At 39.6% G+C, this 22215-nt stretch overlaps 1 protein-coding gene and 1 non-coding gene across 2 annotated transcripts; both read right to left on the reverse strand.

Moving 5' to 3' along the window:
- Positions 1-2195: 2195 nt before the first annotated feature.
- Positions 2196-19369, reverse strand: akna (AT-hook transcription factor). Its single transcript, XM_070925020.1, has 23 exons — positions 19017-19369; positions 17434-18199; positions 17019-17322; positions 15446-15520; positions 14303-14365; positions 13321-13477; positions 13133-13221; positions 12976-13035; positions 12778-12896; positions 12515-12686; positions 11501-11688; positions 11247-11411; positions 10771-11020; positions 10069-10175; positions 9529-9791; positions 9263-9413; positions 8519-8671; positions 8293-8423; positions 7664-7747; positions 7190-7294; positions 6967-7062; positions 6569-6695; positions 2196-2555 (listed from the first exon to the last, which is right to left on the reverse strand). Exons 1-23 carry the CDS (start codon positions 19336-19338, stop codon positions 2303-2305), a joined length of 4200 nt encoding a protein of 1399 aa, XP_070781121.1. The 5' UTR covers positions 19339-19369; the 3' UTR covers positions 2196-2302.
- trnal-cag (transfer RNA leucine (anticodon CAG)) lies at positions 8168-8250 on the reverse strand. The gene has a single exon. It is a non-coding gene; the product is annotated as a tRNA-Leu (tRNA).
- Positions 19370-22215: the final 2846 nt, after the last annotated feature.

The following is a 22215-nucleotide window of genomic DNA, read 5'->3' on the forward strand; positions in this document are numbered from 1 at the left end:
GGAGCCGCAGTTAGCGTTTAGCTTTTTCCTACGATGTTGAGCCTGAATACTCCACTAAAAACCTTTGTTTTGAGTATTGAAAAGTCTAAAATCATGCTTTGAAACTTCTTCAAACCACTCCTGAAGTACCATTCATTACTCAACAGTCTGTAAACTCAGCTGCCAGTTTATTAGGTGTACCTTGCCAAAACTATGGCAATGTAAATCTAATCTGAGGCGATGTTGAGATATTTGTTTGCTTGTTCCAGTGTTTTTATACTCAAAACATAAGTTTCCAGTGAAGTATAGTTTAAAAACACTTGGTTTAGCAGACGTTGGAAATAGAACTCTGTAAAAAGGCAGAATCATCCCTCCTCCGGCTGCCGAGACTGTAAAGTATTTACTTGCCACAACCTTTTCCTTTCTCTGGAGAAACTTCACGTTTTAATGTCGAAAAGGCCGTTGCTTGCTGATATTTAATGAATAATATTAAAAAGGGCCAGTTGTATTTCAGTATTGTATCCTGTCAGAATAAGTCTTATCATTGGTTAGTACTGTTTAATTGGGCCATGCACTGAGTAGTGTTGTGTATATGCCATATGTTGCTGTTTTAGCGTCTCACTGTTGACTGGTGATATTTCTGACTGTGAAGTAGTGATACCTTTCCTTTAAAAATGCCAATATGAAGCCGCCGTGTTTGTGATGTTTAGCTGTAGCTGTTAGTCGTCAACTGGGAAAAAGAACTAATATCTATATTTTCTTTGTCTGTTTCCTCCTCTGGTGCAATGTAAAACCCTCCAATGGTGAATGGCTTTGCAAAAAAGAAAACCTAAACCCACCCTTTTCACTTTTCTTTCCTCCTTCCCTCCCCTTTCCTGGCCAAACAAGTTGTATATTGCACTATAATGCGTTTTCTGTGATGCAAACGCTTGACTTTGTGTTTATTTTTTTCTATTATACTTTGCTGTTGTATAGGGTTTACTCTGTCAAATCAATTGATTTATATCAAAATTATTTATCAAAGAAAAAATAATGATACATTAGTCTGTCCTAAAACTGTTTAACTTATTGGGATTGTATGTTTGCGAGTGTTGAAGCACAAACAATACTTCCGTGTGTACCTAATATGTACTAAGGCTGTCTAATAAATTGGCTTCCATTACGATAAAGGCTCTTTACTTTTTAGTAGTTTAAAAAAAAAATCAAATAAATCAAAAGTACAGCGATACCAAATGTTGGTTCCCACCTTTATTTGGCTCCTTAGGAACAAAAGATTCCCTGCAAAATATTAAAAAAGACCTACAGATTGAGATATAATGGTACAAAAGTAAAAAGGATTAGAAGTTAACAAAAACAGAATTCACTTAAAAACATCCACAGTTCTCTGGTATGTTTCAACCAAATGTAATGCATCATTTTATGTGTAAAAATAGTCTTATTCCTCTGTTTGTGCTGATATAGATAGATCCACACCAGCCTGGATGCTTAAAGGCCTTTGGCACTGCAGTGCTGGTGTGTTAATGTTTGCTCTACATAAAGTCAGTTACACTAGACTTACTTGTCTGGCCTCATAGTTACACTCGCAGAGTTATGATAAAGTACTGTACAGAACTACATTCCAAAACTCCACAATTTAAAATGTGTAGTCTATACAAACAGAATGACTAACAACATTGAGATATCCAGCATCTCAGGTGGCCACACGACTCAGTTCATTATATTCTAGAGATAAATAAGCCGTTGGCCATTTACAAAATAAATCCATAGTGGTCTCTTGTGTGACCAACGGGTGCATTGAGCGAGTGCATTCACTGACAGCGCAGAAAAACAGTTTATACAGCAACTAAAATAACACTGAACTTATTTTTAGATTTCTACAAACTAGAAAAGATTTAAAAAAACAATCGCACAATCAATAAACAGTAACAGGATCAATAAATAGCTCAAGATAACTGAATATTAACTCATGATAACTGCCATTTCAAGACTACCTTGTCCAATGAAGAACAAAGTCAAAAATCAATATGATCAACATTTTTATCAAACTGATCTACAGTACTACATCAATTTAGAGTGCCATTTCAATGGATTTCAATGTATGTCAGCACATCTTCTGAAATAATATTATTCCTGCAGAAGACAAATTCATGTTTGGCCACATGAGCCTTAAATGTTGTTATAAAATTACATTTAAAAAAAATTATTTCCTCCAAACGTAGAAAGCAGAGTTACAAAGAAAACAAGGATTTCAGATTTTTTATTCACCTGCGCTCACTCCTTTGGTCTCCACAGCCTGATTCTGCAGCTGTGGCGTGAGTTCAGACTAGTAGCTGCAGGACTGAGTCAGCTGCTCCTGGTACTGCAGTCCAGTATCCAGAGAGCGAGCCATGTGTCCGGAGGTGTGTTTCATGTGTTGAGCTGCTCTGATGGCTTTGTTCAAAGAGCTGTCCATGGAGCGCTGCTTGTCAGTGGACAGGGAGCGTCTTGTCCTCCCCCTCACCTCCCTGTGACCTCTGACCCCCGAGGATGTGACAGTGCTGTTGCTAGGAGACACGTAGAGGGGTGATGAGTACAACCTGAAGAGAGGGTAAGTTTGATGACAAAAACATTTAGTTATAGTAGTTTTTGCAGTTTGTATGCAAGTACAACATGTAAATTCATTTTTCTCTTTGCATCAACTGGACATGACATGTACGCTGACAGCTGTGGAGTGCCACTGCCGATTCAACTTCACAAAGAAAAGAAAAATATATTTCCAGAGATACAGCACTAACCTGTTATCTGAGAACCACCTCAAGCTCAAGACAGCATTAGTAATGTACACTGACATCTTTAAGTATATTTTATTTGTAGTATATGCTGTAACAGGTACTCAGCTTCAATATACTTTAGGTCAGCAGTTCCCACCGACATAAAAAAAGGGGAAAAAGTAGCCTATTTCTTTTGAAATATCTTGATGTATACTGCATTATATTCATCGCATAAAAAAACAAACAGCACAGAACAATTGAGGGTACAATTAAGCTAAATAGTTAACTTAATACCTGCAGGAAGTTTGTGTAAAACTATGTGTATAAAATTCTGAATTACCTGTAGATATTGCAATGTATGTGACGATTTCATTTTTAGCAACACAATTCTGTCTTTATTATGAGTTTTTTTTAAATTTCATTATCATACATATATTACGTGCTGTCGCAAGATGTATGTATATACATGTGTGTGTGTGTGTGTGTGTGTGTGTGTGTGTGTGTGTGTGTATGTGTGTGTGTATCAGAATCAGACTCAGAAATACTTTATTGATCCCCGGGGGGAAATCGGACACGTTACAGGTGCTCCCATTCAAGAATAGAAAAAGTAGCATTGAGTTAGAAATGAGAAGTATGTAAAATATAAGATATTGTGTAAAACTGTGTATAAAATTCTGAATTACCTGTAGATATTGCAATGTATGTGACAATTTCATTTTTAGCAACACAATTCTGTCTCTATTATGATTTTTTTTTAATTATTATTATCATACATATATTACGTGCCATCGCAAGGTGGATGTGTATATGCATGCATGTATGTACGCAGGTATGTTTGTGTGTATATATATATATATACATATGTATGTGTGTGTATGTATATATACACATACGTATATATACACACATTTGTTTATATATGTATGTTTATGTATGTGCGTATATATACACACATACCTATATATACAAATATGTATATGTTTATTTGTGTGTATGTATGTATATATGTATGTATGTTTATATATGTATGTACGCATGTATGTTTGTATGTATATATGTGTGTGTATACATATATACACATACATATTTATACATATGTATGTTTATGTGTGTGTGTGCGTGTGTATATATATACACACACATATATACACATACACACACACATATGTATGTGTGTATGTGTCTATATGTATGTATGCATGTATATATGTGTATATATGTACACACATACGTATATATACACACACGTATATGTTTATATGTGTGTGTGTATATATGTATGTATATACGCATATATGTATGTATATATATGCATGCATATATATATATATATGTGTGTGCGTGTGTATATATGTGTGTTTTTGATTTCATTATCATACATATATTACATGCAAGGTGTATGTGTTTATATACACACACATATGTACATATATATGCATGCATGTATGTATGTGTGTATATGTGTGTGTATAAATGTACACGCATACGTATATATACACACATATATAAGTGTGGATGTATATATACATATATGCATGTATATATATGTGTGCGTGTGTATATGTGTGTTTGTGTGTATATATCAGAATCAGAAATCTTTATTGATCGCGGGGGGAAATTAGACACGTTACAGGTGCTCCCATTCAAGAATAGAAAAAGTAGCATAGAGTTAGAAATGAGAGGTACGTAAAATATAAGATATAAAAAATATATACATTTACAATATTTAAATGAAAATAAAAAGTATATACAATAAGCACAGACCAATTACGGTACAATTAAGCTAAATACTTAACTTAATACCTGCAGGAAGTTTGTGTAAAACTATGTGTATAAAATTCTGAATTACCTGTAGATATTGCAATGTATGTGACGATTTCATTTTTAGCAACACAATTCTGTCTCTATTATGATTTTTAAAATTTTCATTATCATACATATATTACATGCCTTCGCAAGGTGTATGTTTGTATGTATGTGTGTGTATACATATATAAACATACCTATATATACATATGTACATGTTTATGGATGTGCATGTGTATGTGTTTATATATGTATTTGTATGTATGTATGTATGTGTATATATGTATGTATAGGTATGTATATATGTGTGTGTATGTATAGATATATATGTATATATACATATACACACACACATATATACATATATACACATACACACATATATAAGAATCAGAATCAGAAATACTTTATTGATACCCGGGGGGAAATTAGACATGTTACAGGTGCTCCCATTCAAGAATAAAAAAAGTAGCATAGAGTTAGAAATGAGAGGTACGTAAAATATAAGATATAAAAAATACATACATTTACAATATTTAAATGAACATAAAAAGTATATACAATAAGCACAGACCAATTACGGTACAATCAACCTAAATAGTTAACTTAATATGATTTTATTTTTAGCAACACAATTCTGTCTGTATTAGGATTTTTCTTTTAAATTTCAAAACCATACATATATTACGTGGCGTCGCAAGGTGTTTGTGTATATTTATATGCATGTATGTATGTATGTATACATGTGTGTATATATATATATATACATATGTATGTCTGTGAGTATGTGTGTGTATATATACATGCGTGTATATGTATATATACATATATACACATATGTATGTATGCGTACATACGTACATACATACATACATACATACATAGGTTTGTATGTTCATATGTATGTATATGTGTATATATTGCGTGTATGTGCACATGTATGTTTGTTTGTATGAGTATGTGTGTGTATATTTATATACATACATATATACACACACACACGTTTATGTTTATATGTATGTGTATACATACACAAATACATATGTATTCATATAGTGAATAGTCTATTCATATGTAATTCTTTATCTGTAAAATGTGTGTGTGTGTGTGTATATGGACTATTAAAATGTATTCATGATAGTGAAATGAAAAGAAAATCATTATACATAGAATTGTGTTCCTAAAAATATCCTATGTATATATATGTTTATATACATACATATGAACATACAAACATACATACATATATGCGTACATACATTTCATTAATTTTCATAGTATATTTCTTTCACCGTTAGTACACAATAAATCATTTTGTACGAACAAGAAATGTAAGTATGGCTGACTTTGTAATTCTTTATCTGTAAAAGTGTATAAAATTCTGAATAGAGTATTTCCTGTGGATATTGCAATGTATGGAACGATATTTTTAGGAACACAATTCTATGTCTGTATAATGATTTTCTTTTCATTTCACTATCATGAATATATTTTAATAGTCCATACATATAAAAAACATACATGTGTACATATAAGTGTGTATATATACACACATATGAACATAAAAACATACATATGTATGTATATCTTTATATACAAGTGTGTGTGTGTGTATATGTATATATACACACACACATGAATATACAAACGTACATATGTATATAAGTGTCTGTGTGTGTATATATATATATATATATATGTATATATATACACACACACACACACACACACACACACTTATATGTACACATGTATGTTTTTTATATGTATGGACTATTAAAATGTTTCATGATAGTGAAATATAAAGAAAATCATTATACAGACATAGAATTGTGTTCCTAAAAATATCGTTCCATACATTGCAATATCCACAGGAAATACGCTATTCAGAATTATATACACTTTTACAGATAAAGAATTACAAAGTCAGCCATACTTACATTTCTTGTTAGTACAAAATTATTTCTTGTGTACTAACAGGGAAAGAAATATACTATGACAATTTGTGAAGTACATATTGTATTGTTACTTACAGGAGTGGTGACGGGCACACTGGCATGCAGTGCAGCAGTGCAGGTGGAGTTGCAGCTGCAAAGTATCTGCTCTTCGCCACTCTGTCAGGGGTCTCGGCTGGTTGGCAACTTGTGTGTGGGGGGGCGTCTGAATCACAGAGCAAGTCAGAAGCTCTGTTAACACTTCAGATAATTCAGTTCACTTAATAGTAAATTAAGTAATTAAGTCTGAACTGATTTATGTGACTGTACCAAAGCGTATGCTGCTGGTACTGAACAACAAACTCAGATTTTGACAAGTCATGGATTACATCATCAACCTCACAGAGCAAAGGCCTGCAGTGTAAAGACATCTTTCTCAGTAAGCATTCAAAACTCAGCACTCCGTTAGCTGTGTGTGTGATCACATGGTCTCTAACCTGACTCAGTGCTTCTGTACAGTTCAGGACATCCACAGACAGGACAGTGACGGCAGTGAGAGGAGTGGGTCGACTCTCTGTTGCCACCAACTGGCCCTGACAGTAAAGAACACACACAGAAGTAGGATTTAATTGGATAGGATTTGCCTGAATGCGAAGGAAGTCAAGAAAGAACAAAAACGTAGAAGGAGAGACAACACAAGTGTGAAAGGAGCCTCCTTACTTTCCAGTCGCCCTCGTTGACGTGGCAAACACTGAGAACAAAGAGGAGCTCGGCGACTTCTGCTGTCAGGCTCATCTGCTGTTTCAGACAGACCAGGATGCTGCCCTGCAACACACACACACACACACACACATATACACTCACCAGCAGGGTAGGCACAATCTGTTCTGGAAGATTTGCTCCTATTACTAATCTACATTAAGATAATCTTAACACTTTTTTTTTTTTTAATTAAAAATAGATGTTGCTATGAATTCACATTTCTGAGTGTGTATCTATGGAAATATAATAGTGTCTGACACATTTTGGGTTAGAACAGGAGAGACTGAAGTAAGCTATAGAAAGAGGTTCATCTGGACTGGACTGCCAGCTAAAACATCTGAAGTTGCCTAAAAAGTCGACTGGATTTCAGTTCAAAATCATCAATCAATCAATCAATCAATCAAAATGTCTGCAGTGGACGGCTGTTCTTACTGGTGTGTGTTCTGCCGTGGACAGTATTTGAGGTTTGAGTACATCTGGACACCAGAGGTGGTGTAGAGGGCTCTGAACATGTCACTGTAAACAAAGATATTACATGCATTAAATGATATGCTGTATCATTCAAATCACGTGCTTTCTTAGGGTGAATATGCTTTCATATGTGTCCATATAATATCTATGTACAAGTCTAAGTGGATATGTTTTCTATGCATCATGATTGTACACACACATTTAGTTGGGTTCTTTTGTGTTATTCTTTTTGGACCCAATCCTGTAATGTAATACCTAACCACAGGGATCATGTATGTATGTGAATAAACCGTAAACACGTTTATAAATCTTGCCCTTCACTGAAGGACATACTATACATGCTAGCAGTAAAATGGATGGATTATACAAGATCTTTCAAGTAAAGCTCTGAGTGAAGGGTCAAGTGTAAATCAGAATCAGAAATACTTTATTGATCCCCAGGAGGAAATCAGACTAAGACATGTTTATCAGAAGTGGGAATCGAACCCACACCCCCAGAGGAGACTGCGACCTGAACGCAGCACCTTGGACCACTTGGCCATCCTGACATGTTCAGTATTTAGGACATATATAAATTCAGATCAACTTACAGATGTCAGGTTGTGGTTTTTGTCTGTGTGCAGAAAGTGGTCTCTCCCTGGTCGTTCGTCTCAGTGTAGAATCGTCGACCGTCTGTCTGTCTCTTCCTCCCCTGCTGACATCACTCAGTCGTTCCCCAGACCTAGGTGATGGGAGAATATGAGCTCTGTCCTGTTGCTTCACTCTGCAGACAGGCTGCAGTGTTGCTGTAGGACAGGTGGAAGATAAAAAACCCACCTGACGCGAGGTGTAGAGGTGTTGTAGTGAGTGTAGCTCTCCTGGGCTGAAGGAGCTGCTCTCGCAGAGCTCAGAGGCTTCTTCTTTCTCAGACAGCTTTCTAGTCTCTCCTTCAGTCTGGTCACCTCCGTCTGCAGCGTCTGGATTGCATCACTAAAAACAAAAAAAACACACACAAAGGATATTTAAAATCCTATGAAACAACCCAGTTGGAAGTCATGTTTACATTTAGCACATGTTTCTGTTTTTCACCAGCACACGTGTCCAAGGTCGAACAGCAGTAAAGTCAAGGAAATGTGACCACTGAATTGCTGCACTGAGAAAACAGTCAAGTGACCAGATTGCCGGGTGACTTGCCAAGTATTTACGCAGGTGTCATTCCAAAACGTACACACACTCTTTGGAAAGAGTCATGCAACACCACACCATGCAGGAAACAATACACAGTACCTCCTAATATGCAACCACATTCAACAGTAGCCGATTCTGTAATGAAATACATAAAAGAATATGATGATAGAAACATTAAGGATGGTGCAGCGTTTCATGAGACGTGTGGCTTAATGTTGAGAGGTAAACTTACAGGAGTTAACAAGTCAACTTCAGGAAGTATCTGAGAATTATTATTTTCATCAATCAGAAATAAGGAGTCTCTACAGGGACACATAAACCTGGCCTTGTTTGCACAGCTATCTCCACTGCAGCTGCTGCCACACACACACACACACACACACACACACTCACTTGCGATTCGCCACCTGACTGGAGCTCAGAGCTCTGAGAGAATCGCCATGGCGATACCGTGCAGTGGGGGAGGAGCTCGGGCTGGAGCTGTGGGGGGACCTGATAGATTCTGCGTACTGGTAATTCTGTCCGTCCTCAGACATAGTGTGAGCTGCAGAGACAGACAGAGGAGGACAGCAGGTTAAAGACATAATCAAATACACAACACTAATGAAAAAGAGTGAGAGTAACAGGGCGACAGGATTTTACAGATTATTTTTACTCACTGCTGTCACTCTCCAGCCCAAACTCACTGGTCCTGCGGTCGGCCCTGGTCTGTTCTGCCTGACTGACCCAGCGCTGTGGAGAGCAGGACAAGGTGCGCCTCCTCTGCCCCCGTCTGGTTCTCCTAGGCTGGTCGGGGCTGAGCTGGGAGCCCCCTTTGGGCTCCATTGCCGTGCAACTGTGTGACGATGAGGAAGCAGGAGATGGTGCTGAGACTGGGCCCGTCTGAGGCTGCCCTGGGTTCCCCTTCTGAGGCACTGAGACACTGTCGCACCAAACATACAAACATTCAAAGACAGAAGATACAAAAGACATAATGTTCTCCACTTCGTTGAAAACAGTAAGGAAAAGAGAATCAGGGGCTTTAGAGCTGTAGGATCAGACATCAGTATGCTGTGTGTGTGTGTGTGTGTGTGTGTGTGTGTGTGTGTGTGTGTGTGTGTGTGTGTGTGTTTGTAACTGGTGGGGGATGGCACATGAGGTAAGATCTATGGTGCAGTAATTTTGTGTGGTGGCGGAGAAGCAGTGCTGGACTTCCTCACCTCTCTGGCGCCCTCTGGTGGACAGGACTGGGAGCTGCTGCAGGAGTCAGGCGGCTGCTCTCTGAGCCCACAAACCCGCTGTCCGTCTCCGGTGAGATGATCCCATCCTGGTCAACACAACAAGGAACAACCATTACATAACATTTATTTATACACATTCTGATGCAGCAATGTTTGTCACACTTGTGTATAAACACTATAATACACAAAAACATTGTTTGGTGTAATTAAATAAGCTTTATAAGCATCAGCCTTTCCACCCTCCTCTTAATCCATCTAAAACAGTGTACTGCTGTTTCAATGTTGATTTTTGCACAGGATCAAAAGTATTTACTTTATGTTACTTACATGTCAAGAGTCTCTTAGCTCAAAACATATAGAAACATTCAGAATTTAAGGTTAAAAAGGAAATCTAGGGAGGGATGAGTATGGCTACAGTCATGATTAATTACAGTTTGTTCAATAAATGTAGTAGTATTCAAGGAACAAAGAAAATGTTGCAGTATATCTGAAAGGTCAGAATCCTTTAACTGATTACTGCAGTAAAAGTTGCTCAATTTTAAAAGCATGGTTAGTTGTGAATCTCTAGAGTGTGAGGGTTAGACTCTGCACACCACCCAATGTTGAGCACTGTGTCTCCTAGCCATGCCACATTTGTGGATGAAATCAAAGTAGAATCAAAGACAGACAGTAAAAACAGACCTGAGAGAGCACTCTGCTGCTCCCACTTTGGAGTTTGGAGTTCCTCCTCTCCGACGCGGCGATCTCTCTCAGACTGCTCAGACTGCTGCTGTGGGACTTTCCCACCTCTAACCTCCTTCTGCTACTAGCAGGATGAACGGGGAGGGTGGTGGACTGGCTGGAGGCCCTGCGTGACGGAGGACTGGACCTGCCAGTCCGCTGTTTACTGGTGCGAACAGGAGGAGAGTCCTGATGGTCTGATTTGGCTTTTCTGTCAACAGAGAAGTAGAGAGACTTTAGTCCAGTGGAGCTACTAAAATCAGCTTACCTTAGTATTTTTGTGTTTTTTGTACATTTTTTATTTATATCATTTCCTTTTTTAATAAAAAGGTGGCTGATTCAGCAGTATTATTTTACCATTCTGGATAAAAAGAACTATATCTGGACATTAAAGAACACATTCTTAGACACAGTGCTGCTGATTAAACCACTCTAACCTCTGAGGAAGACTCTCCTGGACTTCAAGGTTTCCAGTTCCCTGACCCTGTCTCTCTCTCTCCTCGTCCCCAGGCGGCATGTTGGTTCTTGAGGCAGCAGAAAGGGGAGCTCCTTCCCCCTGGCTATTGTCTAACAGTTTGGGAAGCTCCTTGAAGCTTTGGTAGCTAAACAGAAGGAGGAAAAACATTCAGGGTGAAATAACGAAAGTCCTCCTGAGCAAAGATACTGATGGTCAGACGACATCACCACTCACTGATCCATTAGTGTGTCAAAGTCTTGTTCAACGTGTCTGTGTTTGCCATTCAGTGCTCTGCGATAAAGAGAATTCAGAGTTTCTTCATCCTCCGCCTCTGCCTCCTCTTCATCACTCTCTTCACTGGCTGAGCTCACCTCCACCGCCACGGCCTCTCGCAGATCGACAAGCAAAGGCACAGGCGGGCTCTGGAGGGAGAAGGAGTTGCATCATTATGTTCTGCCATTTCATAGCAGGTCAAATGATGGGACGTGCCAGTGGGCTGACAGCTACACAGCTGCCTTTGGTTTGGAGTTTAATTAGCCTTTTTTAAGACTAGTGACTGTGCTGGAATCACTATGGAGAGGGAACTATTTTTAGCACACACCATTATCTTTGAGTGGAACAATGTTTCCTGATGAGGCAACAAATAGAACCAGATGATGACTGACCTGCACTTCCACATGAACAAAGATCAAATATTATATCAGCACCAGTACCAGCATTAGGGCTACGATAACAATTATTTCATCATTGATTCATTTGTCAATTATTTTTTGATTAATCGTTTAATTATTTGGTCTATCAAGTATCAGAAAATAGTGACAAAAACATCTTCAAATTACTTTTTCTTTCTCTTTTTTTAGCTTGATGTATGATCAAATGATTCACTTCAGACAAAATGCTAATGATTAATTAATTAGTCAATAAACTAATTGACTAATCGTTTCAACATTAACCAGCATCTCTCACTGCTAAAGGCTGATCTTGTACGTAAGAGCCCCACAAGACTGGACGAGAACAAATCCAAAATGCAACATCCACTATGTCTCACAGGATTCCTATCAGGACAAAACAGTACATAGTATTTTCTAGTCGTCCTCTATGGGTGTATACAACATCTGCAAATACAGATCTCTTATATTTCTGTTCAGAGTGACACTAGTCATTGTGTACAGTGACTTTGTGGCACTGATGCAGAGACAACTTACAGGGTTTCTGTGCAGTTCAGGGACGGGGTGCATTAATACAGACCTGTGGGTGAGTCAGAGTTTCTCCCCCCTCAGAGGGGACAGATGAAGGGGTGGGGTGACGAGGTGGAGAGGGTGGAGCCTCGCAGGTGGGCTGCTCCAGTCGCATCTGTTCCACCTGCTCCTTCAGCTCATCCATACGCAGCCCGCACTGAAAGATCAGCCCCTCCAGCTCCCTGATACATACACATGCATACAGACACGCACGATTAAGTACAGAACAGAAAATGTCATCTATGGCGTATTTATGTTGGACATCACTCTCACCGTTCAGGGTCAAATAGGCTGACTTCTGCCCCTCGCTGCTGCAGGAGTTTGTACTCATCCCTCGCTAACAGGTAGCCGCTTTCTAAAGAGTCCAGTCCCTCAGCAAGCTGTGAGAGGCCCTGAAGAGGAGCATCGGCTCATTAGTTTGGATACGCGGTGGCCATTAGATGTAATTCTAGAAAGGTTTGTTCTTCTTACCTTCATCTGTTCAAAAGGTTTGAGTTTTTTGCTCTTTAGGAGATCCTCAAAAGTCTGCAGCTGAATAAAGAAATCTCTGATTACTTTCCTGAGTCACATCATTCAGCAAATCCACAAGGACTTGCATCCCTGTTGATAGTTTTAATCTGTCATTTACCTGCTGGAGGAACTTGTCGGCCTGACTGTAGAGGATCTTGGCCAGCTGCTGGCCTACCTGAGGGTATGGGCTTCTGGCAGAGGAACTTCCTGTTCATGTGACAGGTGCAGAGGAAAGCAGATTCATTGATTTATATGATTGATATGATTTGACAGAGAAGTGGTAAATATTGAATAGGACGAATGTACCCTGATGGGTGCTGTGTCCGTCTGGATGAAGAGAGGCTGAGTTGATCTCTGCTCTCTGAGCCTTTGGAAAATCCAGCGTGATGACCTTTGAGGTGTCGTGGTTCAGTCCTGACTGCAACGAGAGGCCGGGCTTTGGGGGGTCCGAGTACAGGTTCACCTGGTGGGAAAATAAGAGCATGCATGTCAACACGATCTGTTTAAATGTACAAGTCTGGTGATATATTGGCACAACTTTTTCCTTTCCACAAGAATGGTGATATCAGTGACTGACCACTGTCACATTTCAAGACTTCATGTTGTATCTGAATTTGAACTGGACTGGACTAAAGAGGTTAAACATATACGCTGGGTGGTCGCCCCTCCCCTCACTGTCAACACACGTACAGAATTAATGAAAAAGACAATGAATGGACGCCCTCCCTGATAAGCAGTAAATCATAATGACCTTAAACTGACCTCAACAGTCCCTTTAAAACACACACACACACACACACACACACACACACACACACACACACACACACACACTATACAGTTCAGAGTCAACACACTGAAAAAATGGGTCAGGAAGATGGAATGACCTAAACTAAGATCATGAATCAGACTGGAACCCATCATGGTTCAGGCAGTTTTTATTTCAAAATGTCAAAAATGACTCTAAGAAGGTGATGCATTTACTGATGTATTGAAGAAGCAATAGTCTGACGGTACATTTAAGAGTAAAGCCACTCCTCCCACCCTGCCTGAGTGATGTTATACATGCAGAGGGAGGGGGAGACAGATGGCGGTGCAGCAGTGAAGTGAAGGAGATGGAGGAGAGGCAGGGAGCTCAGTAAGCTGATTTTAATTGGTGCTGATTGTAGGGCAGTGCTGCTGGAGCAGAAATGGGCCAAAAATTCTTTAAAGGAGCTACTTCACAACACTCCTCCTGCTTCATGTCTCTCTTAACATACAACATTTCTCATCATTTGCTCTGACATACTGCTCTGCCTGTGCTGTGCTGACAATGTCTGGCCCTGGGCTGTTGGATCTCTATATGTCGGTCCTGTAAAAATAAAGTTGATGAATACAGACACACAACAAGCTGATAAATAATTGAATATCCTGAAACAAAGAAATTAGCACCTGTGGCTTTATTATATAAATGTGCTTTCATTAGATTCTTCTTTGCATATTTAACCATCCAAGTATTTTATAGTTGCTCATTTTATCTTCTTTTGGCTTCTATTGCACAGCTTGAATTTTTATATATAATTATTATTATTTATATCTTGGTGCTAGAATCCCTTTAATAAGACACATCACATCACACAGCCTTATTATCCCTGTATTTGATAGAAGTATCACTACACATAAAAAAGGCCCAGAATATTATTGGGTGATGCCTAATGTCGTATTACATGGCCACAAAAATACAAAAACAACATTATACAAAAGTGAATGAAATGATCTATGGGCCTGAAATGATAGTTCGTCTGTTCAATCAATGGATAACTTTGGCTACAGACTTCCAGCAGCAGATACTAAAACAAGTGAATGTTACTGAATGCTAAAACAGTACTGACCACATGCAGGAAACACACACACAAAGGGCCAACTGTTTGTCTGAAAGAGGTTGGTCACAAGAAGATCTTCTTATATATTTTTAGCCACTTCATGTGGGCTGTGGCCTTGGTTTTCTGTTGGTTCATAGTATCCTGGACTCTCTGAACCACCGTGGTTCAATCTTAAATTGTCAAAACACGTAGGAGGAAGCTCAAACTGACATTTCGAACACTTTCGGTTAACATGTCTCTTAATATTAAGGTCTATTTTGAAAATAATAGTGCTTTCACTGTTGTTCCTTTATTTAATGAAAGCCACGTCCTTGTAGATGTGAGTCCGGTATTTCTGTTGAACATTTATACATCTGTGTTTTGAAAAATGAATTCAATCATTTAATATAGATGTTTGAGAAAAATAATCTGTCCATCATTTTGAAGCTTTTACAGAACTTGGATGTATCATGGTGACTTAAAATTGTGACCTAAAATAAATGTACTGATATGTAGTGCTTTTTAAAAGCCTGCACTACTTCGCACCATTAAATAGTGATAAATTATAGCCTGATTTCTACATTAACTACCTTGGCTTCCAGACGCAGGCGATCAATGGTGTTCTCCGCTTCGGCGTACTTAGTCAGCAGTCTGTTGTAGTCCTCCTGCAGCGAGAGGAGAGGGAGAGGAAGTAAGAAAGTAAGTGTGTGTGCATGATGGCCAGCTCTAAAACACACTGATCCACTTTCAAAAGATGCAGATCATTCTCAGTATTTAAATGTTCCGACTCTCTATTATCATATGAAGACTAGTGTGAATACAGCATGGGACTGGTGCAGTAGCCAAAGGATCCTGGAAGGACAACTCATATATTATTGTTATGTTACACTATAACTGAGAACAGAGTCATTTGTGTTGTCTCAAAGTCAATGATCTGCAGAAATGATTCCACTTCACACTTTCTATCAAAATCTCTCAAGTATAAACATAAGTTTCAAGTCCACATTTTGTAATGGCCTTGCTGCAGTAGATTGATTAAGAATAAAAGCATAAAGAATGTAATACTGGAATATAGGCCAGAATACACAAGGGTGTATTTATATATGTTATACTGATAACCTGGTGAAAAACAATCTCTAAACCATCCAAGACGTTTTGGTACTACGTAGTAATTGAAATCTCTTCTGTATACTCAATAAAAAACAAACTTTGAAGTTTAATTTCACTTTTGTGTGCCTTCCCTGCTTAGTACATGGTGTCTTGTTGTTTGACGTCAGCGTTGCTATAGAAACGGGAAGGATGTAAAGTGGGACAGCTGGTGGGGAATGAGCAAGGAAGGCGGTGAAGTGGCTGCAAGCTGCAAGTGGCACCTTGTTTTAGATACAATATGAGGGCTAAATTTGAAACTTCAAATGTGACAGGAAAGAGGAAATTTATTTGAGGAAATTTCCCTTCAGACATTTAGGAAACCTCTTAGGTCTTTTAGGAGTCCTGTTCGAGATCACATGCAGGATTTGTCAGTGTGCTGCTGTCCTGGCAGCCATTACACCTTGAGCCAGACAAAAAGTGGGAGGGTACATTTTGAAGTCATAAAATGTGTTTCTGCTGTTTAACAATCAAATAAGACTAAAGATGTGTAAAGAGTGCTTTCTCAAATCACACAACTCTGGGTCCTGTGCTGTCGCATGTTCAGAGGGAGTGTGTGATAGACCCTGACTGTGTATCACACACTCTGCGTACAATAGCAAATCGGCCAAATCTCTTCTTCTCCCTCCTCAAACAACAAAACAGCCAACCTCTGGAAGTGAGTGGGACAGAAAGTCTCAGCTCGCCTGTTCTGTCCCCCCCCTGCTCTCCGTGATCACCTACACTGTGTTTCAGTACAGCCATGGTTACGTTGCTCTCATTTACACATTTGTTTTTGTTGCTGTTTTCAGAAAACTGACAACCATAAAAACTACCTGTTAACCAGGTGAACAGTAACTCCTGCACTGCTGTGCTGAGATGTCAAGTAAATCACTATCAACTGCAACCTTCAGTCGGAAGTCATCTGACAAAATAAACACAAGCATAGCTTCAACAACACCTGTACTGTGTGATCTGATTGTTTTCCAAAGGCTCAGTTTTCCTCGCCTACTCTGACAGGAGGCTCTCAGTCTCTACCTGCAGTTGTTCGAGCAGTGTGGTGGCCTGCTGGCGGCATCTGAACTCCTGAGGAACAGTGGAGTTGAGGGCACTGGTTGGGGGTCTGTCGGAGTCTGATGAGGCAGGAGATCCATCTGTGGTGTTCAGTAGGATTTCTTTCACAATGTCAGCAGGGGATTTAAACACTAAGGGGGGCTCAGGTGACAGGGACTCCCTCTGGGACGAGCGTCTGCTTTTGGGGGGCTTGTAACCACCTTTGGGGAAACGGACCCTGGGCTCCACCAGGGAGAAGTCTGGTGTGCGGTAACTCAGCGGCCCTTTTCTGGAAATACGATAAAATTCATGGTTAGTGAACTACAAAAAAGCAGGATGGATGAAAAAGATCCAACATAAGGCGTGGTAAAAAATAACTGGCTATGGGAATGTGGTTCACCTGGATTCATCCACTTCAGCAGCATTACTCCGGGTTCTGGGTGTTCCTGGCTCTCTGTCAGGACTTGTGGTCTCTGTGAATTTTAAGGAGTCCGCCCTGACCGTGCTGAGGGATCGACTCCTTGAATATGCAGCATCAGAAGAGTGCTGCATGGTCTTCCTTGGTGAGGGAGTGGGCTTTTTATGATGCTTCTCTGACTTGGCTGATTCCTTTAAAGGCCCATTACTTACCCCGCTGTGATGATCTGACTGCAGAGAAGCCCTGAGCATTACCTCGGGACCACGAGGACTGGACTTGAGGCTTATGTGGCTCCTGCGTGATTCTGAAAGACTTTCTATGAAGCTTGTCTCTGGAAATGTTTCAGCTTCGATCCCTGGAGCAGCAGCTATTTCCTCCGCAGTGAAGTGGAGGAGGTGGGGGAAGGTGGGGGCTGTGACAGGTGAGTCAGACTGGGATGTTGGGCAGTGATGATTGGAGACTCCAGCAGGTTCCATGTTCAGCAGATGAGCGCCACCAGATCGTGTAAAGCCTTTGAAAATATAGCTCTCAGCCAAGCCATTCGTAGTTCCAAACCCTCTAGAGGTGCTACTGTGTTCATTCTTCTTTCTCCTCCTGGCACTCCTCTTCCCCACTCCCTCTCCAGCTCTCTCCTCCTCTGTCATGTCCAAGTATGTGTCAGGGAGGCACTCTATCCCCTGCTCTCCTTTCCTCTGCCTCACCTCCTCATCCACTGTCCAAGCTTTTAAGCTACCCATCAAGTCATCGCCTGCCAAAGACATGGAGAGATGGTTTCAACACAGTGAATGAATATATAGTATTTTAACGTCAACTCTCAAATGCATGCTAGACAATTTGAGATTGTTTCATGTATTTTCCCTGCTGGTCCAGGCAGCCATTGGTGCCCCTTTATATCTGCATGGTATGAAAATCAACAAGCAGACTCTTGAAACTTGCTTGAGTTGTGTAATCCATCACAGTGAACATCAAGTCTACATTCATTTTCGCCAGCGTTACCCTCATGTTACCTGGTAATACAGTCTAAGTGCAGCTTGATTGTAAAATGAGCATACTTTTTTTTCACGTGTTGTATTTGAATATTGGCATTGCATTGAGGAACTGATACTTTCATCTCTTTCTCCGATGTGTTGAACTGTAACTGCAAACTAGAAACTAAAGAAAAGAATATAGACTTGATGGTTACTGTGATGGATTAGAGCTACAACAATGAGTCAATTTGTCAGAAAAGTCATTTGTAACTATTTTGATAATCGATTAAAATAGATGACAAATGCTCCCTACTTTCAGCTTCTGATTTGTCAGGATTTGCTGCTTTTCTGATAAAATGAATACATAATAAATTATAATAAATTGCATATCTTTAGATTGTGGCGAGGTACAGTAGTTGGACATTTTGTAGTAGTTCTGACATTTTACAGTCAAAACAATTCCTTTATGAAATATTGTCAGAATTGATGACTGGACCAGACACAATATCCTGGTTTGCTAAATGGTCAGCTGTGATGTAAAGTGCTCAAACATTCAAAACAAGTGGTCCTTTGAGAACATTAAATTTGAAGACTCACATGGGGACAGTATTTGTACGTCCTCTCCTGGTGATTCGGCGAGGGACAGCCCAATAGGGTCTGCCTCCTCTGGATTTCGGGGTCCAGCGTACAAGTTTGGATAACATTCTGCATGAGTTTCCCCAAACTCCACATCCTCTAGTGCTTCCGACAGTCCAATGATGCCGTTCTCGTCCATCTGGCTGACAAAGTCATCATCTTTCTCTGCCTGATCTTCATCCTCATCCTCCCACGCATCCTCAGATATTACAGAGCTGGTGGGTGAGGTGTGGACTGGGGCAGGGGTCCAGAAAAGAACCCCCGCTGTCTTCCTTGTCTCCATTCACCTTTCACCCGATTGTTGCCTCCCTCAGTCACTGTCTCAGCCGGGCACAGGAACCTCCTGCATCTTTTCTGGTTGATCTGGCTCTGCGGTGAGATCCACTTTCAAAGCCATGGCTACAGAAGTTTACTGACTGCAGGTCATGTCAGTGAGCTGTAACAGTCCAGAGGTACAGCTAAGCAGGATTCATCGATTAGTCTTTAGTCTTGAGGAAGAGGAGATCTCTCTGGATACAGATCCTGAAACACAGAATGCCAGCAGTTTAGTTTTATAACCATTTAAAGTATTAAACTGTCAGACAGAGGGCTCCAGAGGAAATCAATTGAACACGAAAAACAAACAGGCACAAAGACAAGTTAATAAAAAGAAAATACACAGTGCATAATGAAATATACTCTACTTATACTATATATCATCCAACAGATATCCAGAACATCGTTTTTAACTGTAACTCCAGCAGTAAAAAGTGATACTATGAAACTATGCTGTAATAAAACAGAAGAAAACCTGAAATGAAATGTTTTTATCAGCAACAATTTCTATTATCTATCTGTCTATTATCTATTATTAAATATCACTGGTTCCAGCTTTCTGAATGTGAATATTCGCTTTCTTCTGGTAAGCTGAATACCTTTGTGTTTAGGAATGTTAGTCTGACAAAACAAGTTATTTGAAGACATCACCATGGAAAACTGTGATGGGCATTTTTCACATTTTCTGATATTTTATAGACCAACTGACTCATCAGGTGATAAAGAAGACAATCACCATTTTCATTGATAATGAAAATAATTGTTAGTTGCAGCCCGGCAACAGACAAAAGAGGTTTACTGCAGAATATGCACATCTGTGATTTTGATTCCAAATGAGTCAAAATCACAATCTTTAACATCACTTCTTTGTACAAGTCAGAAATGACAGCAGCCCAGCAGTTAAGACTATGCGGCCTATATCTAAAACAAGCAATCAGTCTTTTCACTCACACACAGCTGCTGTCCTCTGTAAAGAAACATTTATACTGCTTACATCAGTTCTTAACTATGTGTCCCACTGCACACACCGCATCTCTCATTAATATGGAGTGTATCATTCTCCCACAGGAGGAACTGCTGCTGTGTCAAGTCCTAAGGGGGCAATAAATAGGATTAAATGCTATCATAAGGAAAGGCAATCATTTCAAACAAAAAGTCAATGCCATGCATGGCAATCAAAACACAAAGTATCAACTCTGTCATCTTGTTCTAAAAACCAAAAGTAATTCACAGAAAAAAAGTCACGTTAGAGCTTTAATTGTTCAAGACAGGTTGAAAGCCTGGCCTATTAAAAACACAACAGAGTATCATTTAGGAGCATTTAGGTCAGCTGTACCCTTCAACCATTAATTTAGCTTCCATCCCATTTACAGACACGTGTTCACGAGAGGGCTCACGAGAGCCCAGGCTGTGCTGTTGAAGGTGCATCTGAGCATTTAAGATTTTCACGAACGAGTATGACGGGTGTCAAGACAGAGCTGTGGAAGTGGGTGGTCATATCCTGTTACAATACTGCAAACTCAGCACAAACTGCTTTCAGAACGTTTAAACTTGACACTGTATATTGGGAATTGTTTTACTTGTGCAGTTAAATGATTTATTAAAGATGACAGAGTGCTGTGGCAAAGCACAAACGAGCTCCCAGCCAGAGGTTGTATTTTATAAAAAGCATCGTGTCACTGATTCATTAAGAGCTTTTAGCTGAATAATGTTTTTTTTATTTCTCACTGCAGTGATGTGCAGCCGTTTTCAGCATGTGATAGTGTCCGTGTGTTGTTGTTCAAAATAAAAGCTATTTGTTTGGCTGATCAGTGTAAAATGTAGAAATTCTGAAATGAATTAATTGATTAATTGATAACTCGATGGCCAAATATTTTCTTGCTGATCATTTTAAATTGAACAATTGAACAGTTGCCTGGAAAAGACAAGCAATTTTCATGCACGTGGACGTGGTAGTGGTGTTGATGTTACATTTCGTCTTGTCTGAGGACTCGTTTCCAAGGTGACATGAACTCTGTAAACATGTTAGTCTACACAAGAGATAAGCATTCATTTCATTGCCCCCTGCTCAAACCCGACGCTATCAGGTCACACCACTCAGCATTTATGTTCTTCATTATGAGACAAGCATATCATACATGTAACAGAGCTCCAGCTAGACTGCTACTTCACAATGTCCCATCACATCCCCAAAGTGTCTGCCTGGAGCTGCAGCGCTCACTATGGCAACTCCACAACATGAACAAGCGCTTTTCCGCATGTGCAATAAAACATCTCTGACAAGTCTTAACATACTGCGTTACAGCTACACTGCCAGTGTCTCAGCCCACAAACACTCTGTTACAATGCTGCAAAGAGGAAGATCATTTCATTTAGAAATGTATACGTGCTTCTTCCTTCTAAAAAGCCACTTAACCAAATTCTCAAATGTCATCAAAAGACATCAAGTCCATCTCTATATTACAGTATATTTTCACTGAGATGTACACGTTTCTAATGCAACAACACTTTGATGGTGGTTGATAAACCGCCTGTTGCAGCGATCACACATGAATGAGTTATTTAACCAGGTAGGCGTTTGAACTCTGCATTGTACTGTTCTGCTTTTTAGAAGCAGTCTCAGCAGCTGGAAAGTAAAAAAAAAGACAGCCACATACCAAGTCACAGTCCTTAACAAGCATCATTATCAGAGAAACTTGCTGTCAACTTAATGCAAGGAAATTAGCATTTCAAAAAAAGCAGAGAGTGAAGCACATTCTGTGCAGTAGCACTCAGATTCTCATTAAGAGAAGTGGTCCCCATGCGTCTTTGCTTCTTTCATCAATATCCCAGATTACCGTGAGCA

The sequence above is a fragment of the Enoplosus armatus genome, chromosome 18 (assembly GCF_043641665.1).
Source record: "Enoplosus armatus isolate fEnoArm2 chromosome 18, fEnoArm2.hap1, whole genome shotgun sequence".
Lineage (NCBI taxonomy): Eukaryota > Metazoa > Chordata > Actinopteri > Centrarchiformes > Enoplosidae > Enoplosus > Enoplosus armatus.

What these genes read in the sequence shown, in the direction of transcription:
- akna (XM_070925020.1), bottom strand. Translation starts at nt 19,338, where the DNA reads ATGGAGACAAGGAAGACAGCGGGGGTTCTTTTCTGGACCCCTGCCCCA. An exon ending in AAACTCTGACTCACCCACAG is followed by an intron (nt 11,689 to 12,514) that starts GTCTGTATTAAT and finishes TTCTCCCTCCAG; the next exon opens with AGCCCGCCTGTGCCTTTGCT. An exon ending in CACCAGAGGGCGCCAGAGAG is followed by an intron (nt 9,792 to 10,068) that starts GTGAGGAAGTCC and finishes TTGGTGCGACAG; the next exon opens with TGTCTCAGTGCCTCAGAAGG.